The sequence below is a fragment of the Ursus arctos genome, unplaced genomic scaffold, assembly GCF_023065955.2.
Source record: "Ursus arctos isolate Adak ecotype North America unplaced genomic scaffold, UrsArc2.0 scaffold_16, whole genome shotgun sequence".
NCBI lineage: Eukaryota > Metazoa > Chordata > Mammalia > Carnivora > Ursidae > Ursus > Ursus arctos.
In genome coordinates, this window is record NW_026622830.1 from 50,061,943 (window position 1) to 50,079,420 (window position 17,478).

The 17,478-nt window shown below is 56.4% G+C and overlaps 3 protein-coding genes across 3 annotated transcripts in view; 2 read left to right on the top strand and 1 right to left on the bottom strand.

Annotated features, from left to right (window-relative positions):
* Positions 1 to 15,889, top strand: part of LOC130543827 (ral guanine nucleotide dissociation stimulator-like) — a 44,698-nt gene extending 28,809 nt beyond the window's left edge. Inside the window, exons 15-20 of the mRNA XM_057312791.1 lie at positions 5,800 to 5,941; positions 8,118 to 8,324; positions 11,234 to 11,405; positions 11,549 to 11,668; positions 12,903 to 13,015; positions 15,113 to 15,889. The gene's annotated coding sequence lies outside the window, so the exon portion shown is untranslated. The remainder of the gene's footprint in view (positions 1 to 5,799; positions 5,942 to 8,117; positions 8,325 to 11,233; positions 11,406 to 11,548; positions 11,669 to 12,902; positions 13,016 to 15,112) is intronic.
* On the top strand, positions 3,674 to 15,299 carry LOC113246787 (SH2 domain-containing adapter protein F-like). Its single transcript, XM_057313036.1, has 7 exons — positions 3,674 to 3,688; positions 5,800 to 5,941; positions 8,118 to 8,207; positions 8,247 to 8,324; positions 11,234 to 11,405; positions 11,549 to 11,668; positions 15,113 to 15,299. The coding sequence occupies exons 1-7, from the start codon at positions 3,674 to 3,676 to the stop codon at positions 15,297 to 15,299; spliced, it is 804 nt and encodes a 267-aa protein (XP_057169019.1).
* LOC125281422 (dual oxidase 1-like) overlaps positions 10,039 to 17,478 on the bottom strand; it is a 233,379-nt gene continuing 225,939 nt past the window's right edge. The window contains 1 exon segment of the mRNA XM_057313037.1: positions 10,039 to 10,145. The gene's annotated coding sequence lies outside the window, so the exon portion shown is untranslated.

The window sequence follows — 17,478 nt, forward strand, 5'->3', positions numbered from 1 at the left end:
CCAAGTGCCTGACATGCTTAGCACAGAAAGGGGTGAGTGAACTACGTCCGTTGAATGGTGACTGTCCATTGCTAGGGTGACCCGAAGGTCAGAGACTCCCTTAACCACAGCTCCCTTTTGTACATTTCCCCACAGAGACTCCCAAGGAAGGGGCTGCACCCACACGGCCGTGGGTGATCCACAGCCTCTTCTCACCGAGGGCATCCACGCCTCAGCCTGGGTCAGCTCTGTGATCTGTGGGCTGTTCAGACCTTAGGGGCCAAGAGGTGTCTGACTCCTTTGTCAGCTGCAGGGACAGGAATGAAATCCAGCAGGATCTCCCAGGAGCTACACAATCTGTGGTTTCTTCAGTGGGTGTGATGAGAAGCATCCAGGACGCCATCAGACTGGCTCAGGGGCAGGGACATGGTCTCTGCGGGCCCTGACCTGGAGCCTCCCACCATTGAGAGAGAGCAGCTCCTCTCGTTTAGGAGCAGAGTTTGGGGGATCCCAGAGTCTTCCCTTAGGAAGAGTCCAGGCTAGGTACCTTAGCCCCTTATCCTAAACCCAAGTTGCTGTGCCTGAGTGGTGAGCTGGCCCATTGAGCTGGAGTTTCTCTTCTGTGCAGTGTTTTGTCCTGATTCTCTGTTCCTCTCCTCTCAGCCATGCGGGTCTTCTTGGCTTTTTGCTGTGGGGTCACTTCCTGAGGTGAGATAGGGACTATAGACCAGGATGTGCCTTAGGCTGGCCCACTTTCCTTCTTCTTCTTCTGGAGCCCAGTAGCTGGTGGGTGGGTCAGAACCCTGTGAGAGGGCCTGGGTCGTGAGGTTTGATGAAATGGGTGGAAATACTTCTGTGATGAGAAGATTGAGGAGAAATGAGCCCTGTGGAAAGTGAATGTGGCGGGCAGGAAAGAATGGGGATTTAGACAGGGCCCTGAGAGGACCTCCCCATGCGGGGCTCTGGCTACTGGCCCTCCCTGAGACCCACTGCTGCATTTGGCAAGGGGGCAAGGGTGGCCATCTGGGCAGGACTGGCAGGGCAGGTGTGGGAGCAGCAGGAGCCGCACCCTGAACCAGGCAGGCAGGGCCTCGCCATCTGGCCATAGGAAGAACTCCTTCACGGTGCTGGGCCCTGTCTGGCCTCCAGGCCACATGGGGCTGCTGCTGCAGGATCGTGCCAGGATTTCTATAGCATTAAGTGACACTGGCCTGGGTGCTCAAAGGGACCCACCACCTAGAAGACCTGGTCCTTGCCTTTTTTGAGTTTGTTTGTTCTTGCTTTTTCTTCTTATAACTTCCACTGAGTCTGGAGTTCTGATCTGTTTATTTTGCACATGTCCTCCGAGGGAGGCAGACGGAGGAAAAGAGAAGGGTCCCGGACCTTTGCGGACTGGTTAGATCTCTTACCCCTTTGGGGCCTGGGCTGGCCATCTTTGCTGCCATTGGTGCTTTGCTGGGGTTGGGGGGCTACTGCTGAGGCCTGCGCTACCAGGGGATTTTATGGCAGGCCCGTCCACTCCTCCCACTGCTGCCTCCTCATGCTGTGGCACTCTTTCGGGAAGGCATTTGCAGCTTGTTGGCTTGGTCAGTGACTCAGTGACACCTCAGTCAGCCCTGGAACTCCACCTGTTGGAAGCTGGGAACGGCTAGGGCGCTGGGGAACATGGGTGGGAGCAGCTGGCTGGGGCCTGGGGCTTGGAAGGGTAGCTGTTGCCCCCTCCAGCTTGCCCTCCCCGCAGAACCAGCGGGACGCTAGTCATGCGAGAGCAGAGGGGGAGCCCAGTCCCTGCATGCAGTGAGCCTGCGTTTCCTCCAGAGTCTGGGGCGCAGCCCCGGGGCTTCACAGCACCTCAAGGTACCTCACTCTTTTGGAGTTTGCTTTGTGGCTGTCACTGTGAGCTCCTGGAGGACCCAGAAATTTGGTCTTTTCATCTTTAATGATATAATGGCAGACAATTACCTAATACCTACCGTGTGCCTGGTACCATTTTGAAGCAGCCGATATGTTTTAGCCCAGTAGCTTCTGACAACCCTATGAGGAAGATTCTGTTATTATCCCCAGGTGATATAGGGAGACTGAAGCACAGGAGTGTTGGATCACATGGTTTCACAGCTAGCCAGTAGGAGAGCTGAGGTTCACAGCCAGGTAGCCTGATGGCAGACTGGCTGCCGACACCATGCCATGGGACCGTGGCATCTTCGGGGAGCCCTGCAGACAGGAGATGGGAAGTGTTCACCGAGCACGGGAAGGAGACTCAGAGAAGGAATGAAGAGTGCATCCCGTGCTGAGTTCACCATTTCCTGAACCTGAAGGCCAGCACTAGCCACCCAGGCCTGAGGTGGCCCCAGACACACCTTAAAAGGGTTGTTGACGTCCATTGTGTGTCTGTGATGTTCAAATGTCTTACAAGCATGACATTTCTTCGTACTTAGAAAAAGATGATAACAAATTTGTTTCATGTGAAGGAGTTTCCATGGCAGATAAAATTGGGAAGGGCGTTGCAGGAAGTGGGAACAGAGGGTGCAAAAAGCTTGATCTTGGGGAAGGTAAATAGTATACCATTTCCAAAACTGACAGACTTTCAGCAGAGAAAGGATTTCACGGTTAAATACTTTGGAGAAATGCCGAGTTAAACAAAATTAGACAGCTCTCTTTGCTACACGATTGCTCAGAGCCTTTAACATGCTGAAGTGTATTTTAAATCTACGAGTAGAGGAGAGAAGATGCTACATTTCCCAAGTTGTCTGGAAAATCTGCAGCAAGGCACTGAGAGTCAGGAGACCTGGGTCGCAGTCTTGTCTCTACTGATGCCGTCTGTGTACCCTGTCGAGCACCTAAACTCTGGGCTTTAGTGTCTGAATAGAAGAGATCAGCAGCAGGGCTAACATCTATCGAGCACTGACTCCATTCTAGCCTCCAAACTAAGGACTTTTACACTCACTGTCCTCTTCCCAATCCTATGAGATATTCTACAGGAGAAAAACCAGAGGCTTCCAGATGTCAACTGAAGACATGGAGGAAAGGGGGAGGGGTAGACTTTGGGGACCTTGCAGAGCCCAAATCCTGTGGCATGTGCCCCCTCCTAGCTCCCCTTGGACTGGCAAGCCCCATGGGTGGGGTCAGGAACTCCTAGCAGGGTCCAGCTGCAGAGCGGAAGGTCACGCCAGATGGTGGGCCTGCCAGCTATCTCAGGAGAGGCTGAGGCAGGAAGGAGAGCCAAGCAGGACAGCGGCTCTGGGAGGGGCACTGCCCAATTGGAACAGGCACAAGAGCCTGGTCTGGAGCCTGCTAGACGGCAGGAGGGAGGGGATCTGGTTGGCAGGAGGTGTGGGGACAAGGGGACCTCTGAGCAGCAGCTACTTGCCTACTAGTTTGGAAGTATTTCAGCCTTTCAGTAGCATTCTGTCTACCAGAGGGTTTGCCTAAATATTAGCTCTGGTTTTAGGGGCCTTTCCTGCCAGTTCTTCCTTTTTGCTCTTGAACCAGAGGCTTTGCTCCCCATTCAAATGTTGGTTCTCCTGACAGCCTGCTCCCACAGCAGCTCCTGGTCTGTCAGAGTGGTCAGAGTGGGGGCGAATGGGGATCTGAGAGTCTGTGTCACTCCAGAAGATAGAGTCTGAGGAGAGGGAGACCTTTGGAGCATCGAGTAAATGTGCACTGAGCGCCTACCCTGTGCCAGGCCCTGTGACGGATGTGGTATACCACAGTGAGTACAGCGGTCAGGTAAAGGTCCCATCAACAAAATAAGTCAGGGTAGAGCAAAGGTGTCAGAAGCCTGCAGAAGCAGCTTTCCCCCACAGAGCAGTTTCACCTCCTCACGTGACCTGGAAACCACTGGGAAGGCAGCCCTGGCCTCTGACAGGGATCCTATGTGCCCAGGGTGGGTGCCCTTCTTGCCAACCTTCCAGCAGGTGTTTCTGCTTCTGCTCCGGACTCCCGGCCCCGTGGGTGGCTCCTCTGGGTGACCCGCCTAGGGCGGGGGGCTAGGGTTTCCTGGAGCAGGGTGTGGAGTCAGGGATGGAACAGAGGAGCCATTGAGCTGCCCACAGAGCTGCTGCCTGGTTGCCTACAGGCACCGTGGGCTAGCCCCAGGGAGGCCCGTGCTGGGCCTGGGAGGGGTCACAGCTCAAGTCCAGCCCAGGACTCCAGTGGGAAGGGCACTGGCTTGGTCAGGGAAGGGCTGGGGGAGGGGGGGCTCTGTAGAGTTGGGGGGACTGGGGCTTGGGCCAGGCACTTCTCACTGAGCAGCTTCCCGGGACTCAGTGCCCCCCATCCCTGTGACCCCTCCCAGGCCCAGCACAGGCGGCGGGGGGCTCAAAAAACATGCAGGAGGGGCTCCTGGGTGGCATAGCGGTTAAGCGTCTGCCTTCGGCTCAGGGCGTGATCCCGGCGTTATGGGATCGAGCCCCACGTCAGGCTCCTCCGCTATGAGCCTGCTTCTTCCTCTCCCACTCCCCCTGCTTGTGTTCCCTCTCTCGCTGGCTGTCTCTATCTCTATCGAATAAATAAATAAAATCTTTAAAAAAAAAAAAAACATGCAGGAGGAGTCTCTGTGGTGGGCAGGCAATCAGTCCCCATAGCCTCCCTGCTCAATTGGCTCCCACAATCCTGATCTGGCCCAGACCCAAAGCCTCCACCAAGGATGGAGAAGAGGCAGGAGTGACCCCTCCTCATGCCACAGGCCCTGGAGCCACCTCCTGTCAATGCCTGTCAACTCAGTGTGCGGTGCTTCCCCCGAGGTGCTGGCAGCCCTGGGTGGGCTGGGCTCTGTCTCCACCTCAGCCTCCCCCCTTCAAGAAGCCTGTGCCCAGCTTGGAGAAAAGCTCTATTGTCCTCAGCTGCACCCCGCCCTGAGCACCTTGAGCTCTTCCTCAGGGCGTGTGGCTTAGAGTTCGCTCTGCCTTGACTGGAGCAGGGACGGAGGGTTGGTCATGAACCACTTGTGAGGGAGAAAGGGGCAGTGTGGGATGTGGAGGGTCAAGGCTACGCCTTTCCCGTTCTTGTCCTCCAGGAACCAGGGGATTTCAGCAGAGCCCAAACCCTGGCTTTCTTCAGGGCTGTCCTAAGGTGGTCTCTCTCCCAGAACGGCCAAGATCCCCACTGGGGGCAGGTTGGCAGCATAATATTGCACAAAGGACACAAGTTCCAATTGGGTTCCTCCACTTCCGTGGAACGGTCTTGGGCACGTTGTTCCCTACCTGCCCTGAGCCTCCGTTTCCTTAAAATGAATATAATAATACACATATGACATGCTGATGAATGTTCTCAGGATAAACCAGCAGAACTGTGCCATAAAGTGAGTAGTTGGCTTTTCTTTTCTCGCTGGTCCGCAAATTTTTCTTTGTTCAGCATCTGGGATTGAACTTGTGGGCATGGACCGAGTTAATCTCTGAGCTGCCTGCTATTCCCTACTTGTTCTTTGAATTCCTCCAACACCTTTGTAACTGGCTCTCTGAATTAATTCCTTCTGTTGAACCATCTGGTGTTAAACACCTCTATTGCCCTGCCTAGACCCGGACTGAGGCAGGCCTTAATGCTCGGAGCTTCATCCTGGCCATTTAACCTACGGGATGGCCCAGAGGCACAAAAGTGACAGAAAAGGTAGATCTGCCACTCTGCTGGCAGCCTAGTAGGGGACTCTGCAGAGGAAGACCCAGAGCTTGTCCCCATCCAAGCTCAGAGCCTGCCCTTGGATACCTCGGGCTCTGGGTCTAAGACATTCTCTCCAGGACTCACTCCCATGGACAAAGCACCTGGGGAGAAGCAGAGCTGTCTCTCAGATGTCTGAAGCCTGCTCTCCTCACTGTCTTCCCACAGTTGGCAATCCTCGAAGACTACGCGGACCCATTTGATGTTCAGGAGACTGGCGAAGGCCCAGCAGGAGCTTCAGGAGCCCCAGAGAAGGTCCCTGAAAATGATGGCTACATGGAGCCCTATGAGGCCCAAAAGATGATGGCTGGTGCGTGATGGAGTCAGGCTAGGGGATTGCTCTCTGAAGCCTGGGTATTTGCACAACAGGCTCTGGGACCCACAAGACTAAGAGTGGTTCCATGATCCCTTTACTGGGTCCTTGGAGACCATGGGTCCACCGTGGACCCCCTTGGGTCCTTGGCCACTGCCTTCAAGAGAGTCGTCTTGGAGAAGGAGCGATGGCCTGTGGTGCCTGAGATGTGAGGTGGTAGAGAAGGCCACCAAAGATCAGGCAGATAGAGTGAGGACAGTCAGGAAGGGCAGGACAGTGGTTGGACCGGGAGTCATGGAACCCAAAAAGAGAATCACTAACTTTAGGGAAGGTGGTGAACTTGAGATGATGTGATGTCAGAGTGAAACATCTTTATGGCAATTGGAACCACATGGCTTGAGAAGGGCAAGCCTGTCAAGGAGCGGGGGCAGACAGCAACGAATAAGACCTGGTCTTGGGGAGCAGAGCAGAGGTCAAGAGAGGATCCAGGGAAAGAGTGAATGGGGGTGATCCGAGAGGAGGACAGGGGTGAGTCAGTCCAAGGCAGGATGAAAGGAAGGTTTGCTCAGGGGTAGTTTTAGTGTTGGGCATACTGAGGAGCCAAGATGAGAGGGGCCACAGGGGCAGTGAAGGGCCTCAAAGGCTGGAACGAGGCATTTGGACTTGCTCCAGAAGAGGAGGGAAACTAATATGAATTCTCAAACAAGACAGAAACAGGATAAATATGGCATTTTAAGGGGATTATTGAGGCTGCGGTGTACAGAACAGACCAGAAGAACTGGGCATCAGAAAGATGAGTTAGCAGTTGTGGAAATTGCTGAGGCTTTAAGGGAGCAATAATTAACATGGCTTTCTTCCCCTCCTGAGCTTGGAGATCATTGAGAAGTCAAATCAAGGTAACAGACTGATGAAGACAAGAATGTCAGTTTTATTACTGATAAAATAGATTGGAGAACATGACTTAGCTATGTCTCCCACAATGGGCTGCTTAATACTTCACAGAGTTAAACTTGCCCACTCGGGCTTGGGCCATGAGGCACAGCTGTAAGCCCTCTCACGGGGGCCAGGAGAAGAAAGAGCCAGAAGGCAGAGCTGAGAAAGAGAGTGAGCATCTACGGGTGATCAGATAAGCTGCTCTCCCTCCTTGGGAGAGGGGTGGGGGCCAGAGAGCGGTCAGGAGTGTTCTTCCACGGAGCTCGTGGAAACGTGAGCTGGGAGAGTGGAGGTTCACCCTAGTAGTAATCTAGACGTGGAGTGACGAGGGTAAGAGTCATCGGGTACTGGTGGTGAACAGGTGGAATTTAGACGCTGAACGGGGGCCAGGACCGACGAGAGCAGTGTAGTGGACGGAGAAGGAGAAAGTGGGAGGGAGACTGCCCTATTTAGATCAGAGGGGTGTGTACCCCTTGGAGGCCCATGAATGCCCTGGAACTGTATATGGAAATTTGCACATTTTTCTGGGGAGTAGCCCCATAGCTTTTATTCGATTTTCACTGGGATCAACGATCCCAAAAAGGGAATCACAGAACTGACTAGAAGAACTTCTGGGGAAAGTGGCAAGTTTGAAACATTAAAGTGAAAGATCTTGATGGTAACCGGAAGTGTATAGGGTGCCATGAGACTGGGCAAGGATGTGGGTGAATTAAGACCTGGTTCTGGGGAACAGAGACCGAGAGGGGCCAGGGGAAGAGTCCAAGGGTGATGGGAGAGGACAACCACGAAAATGACTTGTCAGAGGGGACAGTTTCAAGGAGGGAGTGATCAGGAGTATCTGGGCAACGAAGAAGGATTTTCGGATTGTCAAGTGATACTGCTTGGGATGCAAAGGAAGAACTGGAGCTGTGTAGCCAAAAGGAGGTGGATTAGGAGAGGACCCTGCCTCCGTTTCCAAAACGTGTAAGCCTCATTTCCTAAGCCCTTGCTGGCCACCTAAGGATCTCTTTCTGTCTTTCACTCTGGTGCTTCTCTGCCCCGGCCTCCATTGGATCCCATGCTTTTGGAACCCCAGAGGTGTTTTAAGGGCAAGGGACCCCAGATGTCCGGCCATTGGGTCCCCAAAGCCAGTGGCATCTCTTCTGAAGGAGGCTTGGTGTGTTGCTGAGGGCGCTGCCAGAGGAGCTGAGGAGGGCAGCCAGGGATGCTCTCATACCTCCCCGCCACCTTGCCCTGGCAGAGATCCGGAGCTCCAAGGAGACGGCAGCTCAGCCCCTGCCTCTATATGACACGCCCTATGAGCCAGAGGAGGAGGGGACCACCCCAGAGGGTGAGGGGGCCCCCTAGCCCCGGGAGTCCCGGCTGCCAGAGGATGGCGAGAGGCCCCCTGAGGAGTATGACCAGCCCTGGGAGTGGAAGAAGGAACAGATTTCCAAAGCCTTTACAGGTAAGCCCCTGGCTGGGGAGGGTGGGCCTGCTGGGGCCTCTAAACAGCTCTCCAGGCCCAGGGGAAGGGAAGGAGTGGACCCCAGGGGTTGGGGGAGGCCCAGCAGCTGGGCTCCAGGGAAGCACGGTTGAGCGCATCACAGAGATTGGTGAATTGGGCAGTGTGGGCGCGGCACTGTGTGCAGGGTCAGGGAACGGGCACAGGAGGATGAAGGGTCTCCCTGCATCACCACCTCTCAGAGGCCAAGAGGCTTAGGCCACTTCCGTCTTTTGGGAGACAGGGCCTATTTTAAAATAAAGAAATTCCAAACAAAATGATAAAACTTGTGACATATGTTAAATACTTACATTTAACAAAAGAAGGCATTGAACACCCCAGACAAGGAAAACGGCTGTGTGTATAACCTTTCGAGAACCCAGCCCTGAATCACAGAGCTGTGTCTCCCAGTAGCAGACTGTGCCAGACCAGGGACGCCTGTGCCCCGGGGGGGGGAATTCGGAGGAGCAGGAACTGGTGGGGAGAGGGAGGCTGTGAGAAATGCCCTTTGTTGAATGAGGGTTAGGTTTCTCCTGTACCAAGCACCCCAGCGCCTATCCCAGGCCTGGAGTCCCACCTGGGAAGGTGTGTGTTGGTGGTCTGAGTGGGTGCTGCTGCAGCCTGGAGAGCCTGGAGAGTGCTTTAGCTCCTGGGTTCTTGATTCGGTGAGAACATAAAGGATGTAAATACCATTCGACTTCACCCCCACTCCCAGGGCCCCCCACCCCTCCTTGGGCACGGGGCTCATCCTGGAGCCGGACTCAGCTCTCTGCCCTGTCCTCCCCTCCCTGGCAGCCAGACTAGGAAACCACAGGCTTCTGATTTGTTTCCGGTAAAGCATGCACCATTGAGTGGGACCGTTATCTCCAGAAGTCTCCTTGCAGAATCAATACTGTTTGGATTGCTTAATGGGGAAATCTATGCTCGTCATTAGGAAACCTCGTTAGCAGCCCTGCAGCCGCCAGTGGCATCCCTCTCTTAATTGTCAGGGCTCGGGATTGAGGGCGTGGGGGGTAAATTTCAATAAAACATCTGCCCCCACATCGGAGTATTCATGACAGCCTGGAGCTGGGCTGTCCGTCTCACTGCCCATGGCTTCCCAGGCCGTGGGGAAAAGGAGGAAGGGCGGCAAGTCTGAGGGTGCCAGGAGGCTGTGGGAACCTGGGTGTGGTGCTGGGAGGCGAGGGCAGCTCGTTGTCCCTCGTTTCCTCCTTTCCTGGTCCTTTTGGGCCCTGGAGGCTTATGAGGGTTCAAGTGAAGGGGACCCACACGGCTGGCAGGGCAAGACTCTGCCTCCGGCTATTTGCTACCTGTGCCTCCCCCCTTCGACTACGCAGCCTGGTGTGGTCACTGTGGCTCCATCCAACCCTCCGAGAGTCCTGCTCCCCCCTCAGAACCCGTCCCTGCCTCTGCTCTGACCCTCCTCCTTTCTAGGCTATTCTGTGTCCTGGCTCTGGGTTTTGGTGTCTCAACCTCTGCCTCTCTCTGTCTCTCTCTCTGTCCCTGTTTGTGTCTCTTCTCCCTCCTGCTACTGGCTCCAGTTGACATTAAGGTCATCAAAGACCTACCTTGGCCTCTGCCGGTGGGACAGCTGGACAGAAGCTGCTCCCTGCCTGACGGGGACAGGGACATCTCCGGTCCAGCCTCACCCCTCCCTGAGCCCAGCCTGGAGGACGGCAGCGGTGGGTCCTGTGGGAGCTTCTGGCCAGGGTGACATGTCCTCTCACACCTCAGGCCCTGTGGGCTTGGGTTGGCAGAGCTGAAGTGGGGTAGGGTTTGGAGAACCTGGAGGAAGAAAGAAGGGACAAAATACACATTCCTCCTTCCTCCCAAAGGTGTGGGGAAGGTGTCTTCTAAAGGAGTCTCTTTCTAAATATCTTGCCCACCATGCCACAGAAATCCACTATTTTACATTCACTTCTTTGTGAGTATTTTGCCTGACCCAATCCTTTGGCAATGCAAGTAACTCTTGAGGTGGGGGTGATGCTAGCATAGGAAGTGTCTGACCCCTTCGGGCAAGGGACGGGTCTGGTCCTTGCATCTGGTGACTGAGAGACAGGAAGGTCCTGAAAGTGCTACAAGGAGAGAAAAAGCCCAAATGAGGAGAAAGGAAGCACCGAACACTTCATCTCTGTCAGTTTGGTACAGAACGGGCAGCCAAGTGCTTGTGAGCGCCTGTTTGTACATTTGTGCCTGAGTGTGAGGGCTACTTTGTAAATGCAGGATGAAGGAGGGTCTCCATCGCCTGTCCGTGGGTGCCTGTGCTCATGTGACCCACTGGCTTCCTCCCTCGTGCTGGCTCAGTGGTGGGCCTGCCCTGGTCTGGGAGGGCAGAGCCGCCTCAGCTGGGTGTCTCCGGTGGGGGCGGGGAGCCTGTGGGCAGCAGCCCTGGGGGCGGGGGAGGGGCGGGCCGGCGGCGGCTTGGGGCAGGATGAACCTGTCAGGATGGCACCAAGGGGAATCGGATAATTGTTCTCAAATGCATAAGTCACTTCGACAGAATGGCTTGGCAGGGTGATATGGAGAACGGTCATGAACTCTGAGGAGGCGAAAGAAATGATATTATCGGCGCTGAAGCCTCCCGGAGGGGGAATGGAACAGGGGAAGGCAGGCAGCTGCTCCAGAGGGAGAAGTTTAAGTGGTTTCTCATGTTGCTTCTCTCCCCTCTCCTCCCACAGCGTAGGGACTGGTAGGCGCGGTGTGGCCTAGGAGGGCTGCGCCCCACCCCCACAGCCAGTCAAGCCCAGGAGCATGTCCCACCCTTCCAGAACATTCCTTTGACCCCTTTTGGCAGAAAATGGTGGAGCCCTTGTTATTCTATAGGGCTCTATCTCTAGGGTCCTCAGAGTCTATGACTGGTATATTCCCCACAGCCCAGTTTGAAGGATCTGAGAAGAGCTGCCTGTCACCTGGCCGGGAGGAGAAGGGGCGGCTACCTCCCCGACTCTCTGCAGGGAACCCCAAGTCAGCCAAGCCCCTAAACGTGGAGCCCAGCAGCCCCCTTGGGGAGTGGACAGACCCAACATTGCCTCTGGAAAACCAGGTGTGAGTGTCTGTGTCCAGCTGGGGACTCTCTCCCCTCCCTTCCCCTCCTGCCACTGGCTTGCCTGCAGGGGACACCCAGAATGGGTGGGCCAGGACGGCGAGGGACCCAGCAGAGATGCCCCCTTCCTCTCTCTTGTCCTCAGCTGGTACCACGGGGCCATCAGTGGAACAGATGCCGAGAACGTGCTCCGGACGTGCAAAGAGGCCAGCTACCTGGTGTGCGACAGCGAGACCAGCAAGAACGATTTCTCCCTGTCCCTCAAGTGAGTCGGGGTGGGCCTGCGGTAGGCAGGATGAGCTTGTGAGGATGGCACCAAGGAGGATCCATGGGAAGACAACCAGCAGGACAGGAGAAGACTCCAACCTTCCCCCCATGCCCAGCCAAGCTGGGGAGAAGTCCATCCCCAGGAACTTTTGCTGACTCTGGGCCCTAGGGACCTGGAGCAGTCTGAGGCTCCTCCCCTGACCTCAAGGAGCTCAGAGTCCGTTAGAGGAAACAGTCAAGCTACAGTGTCCAGCTCCAAAGTTTATGTCACTTACCAGCTGTGTGCCCTGGGGCCCCCTGAACCTCTCTGGGCCTCAGTTTTCTTACTTATAAAGTAGGGGAATAATAATATCTACCTTATAGGGAAGGATCCAATGAAATAATATATGGGAGGCACTTAACATGGTGCTAAGTGCTAAATAAATTATCACCTTCATCTTTACTAATGGCAGTCCAGATGTTCTTGAAGCACCGGCAAGGAGATAGGAACTTTGCCTGAGGGGCTCTGCAGGGGGAGGCGGAGGCTGGATCCTGGGAGGAGGGTGGAGCAGTGGACACAAAGCTATCGTTCACTCTGAAGAAGTGGGCAGGAGGACCGGGCGCTAGTGGCTGATAACTGAGTTTTAAAGGATCCAGGAAGATGGGGGAGGCAGGGCGCTCCCTTCCCATCAGCCTTCCTCCTAGGGAGTAGATAGACACAGAGAGGTACTGGCCTCCTACCAGAATGGCCAGCCCTCCCCTCGGTATCCAGGAGTCCTGCCCGATAGAGCCTGCCCCCCACATGGCAGCCTGTCAGATGGTGGGTTCATTCGCATCGCCCCCATCACTCCTGGGACATCTGTACCACCTCCTACCACATTTCTCAGGGGCATTAGAATACAGGTATACCCCCACTTCAAACAAATGCAATATACAGCAATGTGGGACTATTAAACAGACATTTGAGGATAATTATTGAACTTCAACTAAAAGATAATGGGAAAATGCCAGTCTAGAGTCAAACAACCTGAATTTTATTCTTGGGTTTCATAAAACTAGCTTTGTGACCCCAGGCAAATCATGGAACCTCTCTGGGCCTTGGTTTCTCCCTTTGCAAAATGCATTGATGGGTACCTCTTAGGTTTCTTGCAGCTCTCATACTCTGCAATTGTCATAAAATCAAAGGAGCATTTAGGAAAAGTTCATCTGTCAAAAATCTGATATAACCCTAGGAATGTGTGTTGCTTTAACAGTTAAGAGTCACAGAGCACCTACTGTGTGCTGAGCCATGTATACACCGTCTCCAAACCAACTGCCGACCTGGAAGATGAATCTCTTTCTTATAGACAGAAAGAAATACAAAGAGGTATGTGACTTGCTCAAGGCCACCAGGTAACAAAGTGCCAAAAGCAGGATTTGGACCCAGTTCAGTTCAGTCGGACTACAAGAACCGCACTATTCCATTGCATCGCTCCACCAGTCCTCAAGTCTGGAACAGTCCAAGGCTGAGACGGCAAGGGTCTGGCTCTGTGAAAGGAGCAGGGCGGGGCTCAGCCTTATCCTGGGGAGTAAAAGGGGAGGCAGGCCTGGGTGCTGCTTCGGCCCAGGCTGATCCAGCCCCACCAGCAGCTGTCCACCAGAGCCTCGCTTGCATATAAATGGCTTCTCTGAAATACAATTAAGGTTTCTCTGCTCTCTGTAATGGAAGGGCTTTCACTGGTGATTAAACAGCTTCCTCCAGAAGCCATGTCAGCTCTGGCCCTACCGCCCAGCTAGTCCCACCCAGACTCCTGAGGGTTGGGCAATGACTCTGCTTGGGACTTTATCCCAGGAGGTCAGTTATCCAGATGGAGGCTTGTTGCCACTTTATTGCCCTTTTTGGCCAGATCTGTCCCTCAAGGAGAAGATATAATGTAGTTTTGGGGAGAGGTGATTATCCCAAGTGGATTGTGGTTAGGGGGTTTTCTCCAAACTGTGAGAGGGAGAGGGAAAGCAAGGCCCAAGCTGCTGCCCACAGCTTTGGGCCTGGGCCATGGCATAGGGCAGACAGGGGAGGGGGACTACTCATGCCTCCCCTCTCTACCACCCCCAGGGACTGCACATTTTCCTCAGGCCCTTAGCTCCCTTCCCCAGGGCCTGTGTGGTCACTGTCAGCCTCAGCCATTATCTCGGGCCTACAGAAGAAGGATGCCCCCACCCCCCCCACCCCCGCCCATACACACATACACCCAGCCTGGGGCCCCCAGCAGGCTTTAGGGCACAGTATCCTGGGGCAGGGAGAAGGAATTGGAAGCATGGGTGATAAAGGACTGTTTTTTTCCTGTCATCCCTTTCCTCTCTTCAGTCATCCACTCTCCATCTTCACTTGTGGGCCCAGTGAAATGGGTCCCGTCAGAAGCCTCTTTGTACGCAGGCAGGGGAGGGAAATGAGGTTTGTCAGCCTCACCTCATATGAGGGCCCCCCTCACCGGTCCTACCTCCCATACTAGTTTCTGAGCCCTGCACTTGTCCCCAGGTAGGCTCTGGCCCCGAGAGACAAGTATTCAGGCTTCAGGGCTCCCCCAAACACTGCTTCCTCCTTGCTGTGGACCAGGCCTGGTAGCTTGGGCAGACACTGTTCTTGCTCGGGCCCCACCCCCATGCTTTCTCTCTAAGACAGGGTGCCCGGACAGCTGGGAGCCGGCCAGAGCTCTGAGCAGCAGGGTCCTTGTCTTGAGGGCAGGGCCAGGCACTGATGTGGATTTCCTGGATCGTGTCAGGGAGCTGGGAGAGGCAGTGGAGCCTTTCTCTCTGAGGGAGGGAATGGAGTTACAGCCTCACCGGTGATGGCATCCCAGGCTGCAGGGACAGAGGAGCTGGGGGCTTGGCCCAAGGCCCAGTTAGCAGGAGGGTAAAGGGATATCCCCAGGACAAGGCGGTTGAGCCTCCCCGGATTTGGGGTGGGCTTCCAGAGCAGCTAGCTCACCCCCTCCCCTGGTTTCTGCAAGAGAGAGCCTCAACCAAGATTCGCTCGGTTGTCACATCTGTCCACACACGGTCCTGCCAAGGATGTTTGTGTCTCCACATGCGTCACTAGGAGCCCCCACCGGTGTCATCCCCCACAGCTCAGAGATGGAGAGGGTAGACCAGCTTTGGCCACACAGGTTGGAGGGCACCGGTGCTCGGGTCCCAGGGTCTGGGGCAGGGAGGGTGGTCGCTCCAGTTTCCACCTGCACACGCCCTGTACACTCACTACACACACATTCTTGGCACACCCAGGGCCCTCACCACAAAGCCAACGCCTAGGGTTACCTACTCACAAAATCCCCTCTGCCTCCTCTCTGTTTTCTGGACTGACCTCCACCTTCCCTAGTCACCTCCCCACACAGCTGGCTCAGAACAGCCACATTTGCTGCGGGCGTGGGGGAGGGCAGGGGGACTGGAGAGGGCCCCTACTCACCAGGGTCTCCTCTCCTCTTCCCAGGAGCAGTCAGGGCTTCATGCACATGAAGCTGTCCCGGACCAAGGAACACAAGTACGTGCTGGGCCAGAACAGCCCACCCTTCAGCAGCGTCCCTGAAATCGTGCACCACTACACCAGCCGCAAGCTGCCCATTAAGGGGGCCGAGCACATGTCCCTGCTCTATCCTGTGGCCATTCGGACTCTGTAGATGTGAGGCCCGGGCACTGTGACAAAGCTGGACCCAGGCCTGCGCCCATCCCCTGGCTGAGGGCGCTGGCCCTTCCCAGGGACATGTTCTGTCAAGTCTTTCTTCCCCTCTCCCAGAGATCGAGTGGGACCTGCAGATTCCTTAATTTATTCTAAACGGGAAGGCCTTCTGGGGCCTCGGAGTAAAAGGTTGTCTGGAGCGAGGACAGAGGAATCCCTGGGGAGAGAGGATAGCCCCTGGATGAAGGGGGCTTCAGAGCCGCTGGTCTCCGGAGGAGTTTAAGATCCGCAGCTCCCCGCCGCTTCCGCCCCCAGGGCACAGGCGGGGATCCCCTTCCCCACGGCAGCCTTCCCCCTGGGTCAGTGCGGGGCGCCCTGGCCATCTCTCCGCCTCCACCCCTAAACCACCGGCGGGCTCTGTTCAGAGTCTGGTGAGGGGATTGGGGAAGGCAGACACCCCCCCCCCCAGGACGGAGATGGCCTCGGGGGTGGAGAGAGGAGGGGAAGGGCTCGGGCCGGAGGGAACTTGCGCAGTCCCCGGGCTGCCCCAGCTCCCGGCCAGATGCAAGAAATAAACCCAGTCCTGCCAGGCCCAGCCGCGTCCGCGCCCCCAGCGCCGCCCCCCCCCCCCCCCCGGGGCTGCCGGGGGAGGGAGCGGCGAAGCGAGCGCAGATTCTGTTCATAAATCAGCTCTGGAGCGACCCAAGCCAGCTGTGAAAAGCACTTTGCTTCCCTAGACGAGATGTCAAAACATCCCCCGCCGCTCCCGCCGGGCTGGGGGCACCCGGAGCCGACCGGCCGCGCGGCGCCCCCTCCCCGCCGCGCCGACGAGGGCCGCTCCCCCGAGCGCGTCCAATTTCCTGCCAACAGCCGTGCGTCTGGGAGGAGGGGAGCCGCGGAGAGACGAAGAGGCAGCGCGCCAGGCGAGGGGGGCGGGCGGCCCTGCCACGCGGAAGCCGCGCACCCGCACCCGCGGGAAAGCTGGCGCGCCGACCGCGTTTTCTTCCCAGGGGAAGCGGGGCCTGCCGCGCCTCCCCCATCCCCCGACCGTGAGTCCGCCCCCTGGAGACGTGCAGCCCGCAGGTCTGGGCCCGGATCTCCCGTCGGCCGGGGCTTCGGGCTCGCGGCCGAGCCTGGCGGGGCGCTCCGCGCCTGCCCCCTGCTGGTCGTGCCTCTAACCGCGGGTCGCGGGCGCCCGGCCACACCGGACCGGCCCTGGAGACGCCCCACCGCACCCAGGGCTGGACCGGCCGAGGCCTGTGCGCCCGGCCCCCGGGCATACCCCCTGCGCCGCCGGTCCCAACTGCCGTTGACCCACTCCAGGCCCGCCCTCCTGCCCCCACGGGGCTCCCCGCGGGGCTGAACAAACATCCGCTGCTCTGGGAGCGCAGTCCCAGGGCCTCTTTACAGAACCTGAGCAGTGTCAATCATGGGAGTTCGGATTTTCTAATCCCCGGCTATTTCATCGAAATCGAGGATATGTGACCTGACAAATGTAAGAATTCGGTGAGGACAATCGAGAGGCTCACTTGAAATTGGGCCCTGCTTTAGAAATTCCCTCAGAGGGTTGCCCTATACCTTGGAGGGTATGAGTCACTTTCCAGATGAGAAAACAGGCTGAGTGTTCAGGTGATGTGCTCATCCGTCTCCTTGTGCTTTCATCTCTTTACCTGGAAGACCCATGGAGGCACGGGTGGTCCACTGCTGTTGCTCAGAGGTCCTGGAGCCAGCCAGGCCAACTCTGGCTCCTGCTCTGTCCTGCCACGCACACCCGCACTTTGTGCCCTGCCCGCCTTCTCCAGAACTCCCATCCCTTCTCTCTCTGCCCTTCCTGGTCAGGCTTGAGAAGCCCCACACGAGCCACCCTGAGAGGCCTGGGTCAGGAAGGGTGCCCCTGAGCTGGGAAAGGGGTCTCCAGCTAAAGCCCTCGGCCTTGGGCTGGTTCCTTTATTCGGTAGATGCTGGCAGGTTCAGAACACTGTCTGCAGCAGCCTGGGTGAGTTGGCTGGTTAGTAGCTTCCTTTGCCAGCGCCCACCCCCATCCTGGGGCAGAATAAAGAAAACCAGAGGGCAGAAAAGTGGTTTGTTTGTAAAGGAGACTATTGCAGTGGGAAGAAGAGACAAGGCCTGAGGAGCACGACATAGATATTGGGCCAGATTCTGACTACAGCACATGTTTA

Coding starts and splice junctions, on each gene's coding strand:
- LOC113246787 (XM_057313036.1), top strand. Junction 5,942..8,117: donor GGCCCAAAAGATGATGGCTG/GTGCGTGATGGA, acceptor TTGCCCTGGCAG/AGATCCGGAGCTCCAAGGAG. Junction 11,669..15,112: donor GATTTCTCCCTGTCCCTCAA/GTGAGTCGGGGT, acceptor TCCTCTTCCCAG/GAGCAGTCAGGGCTTCATGC.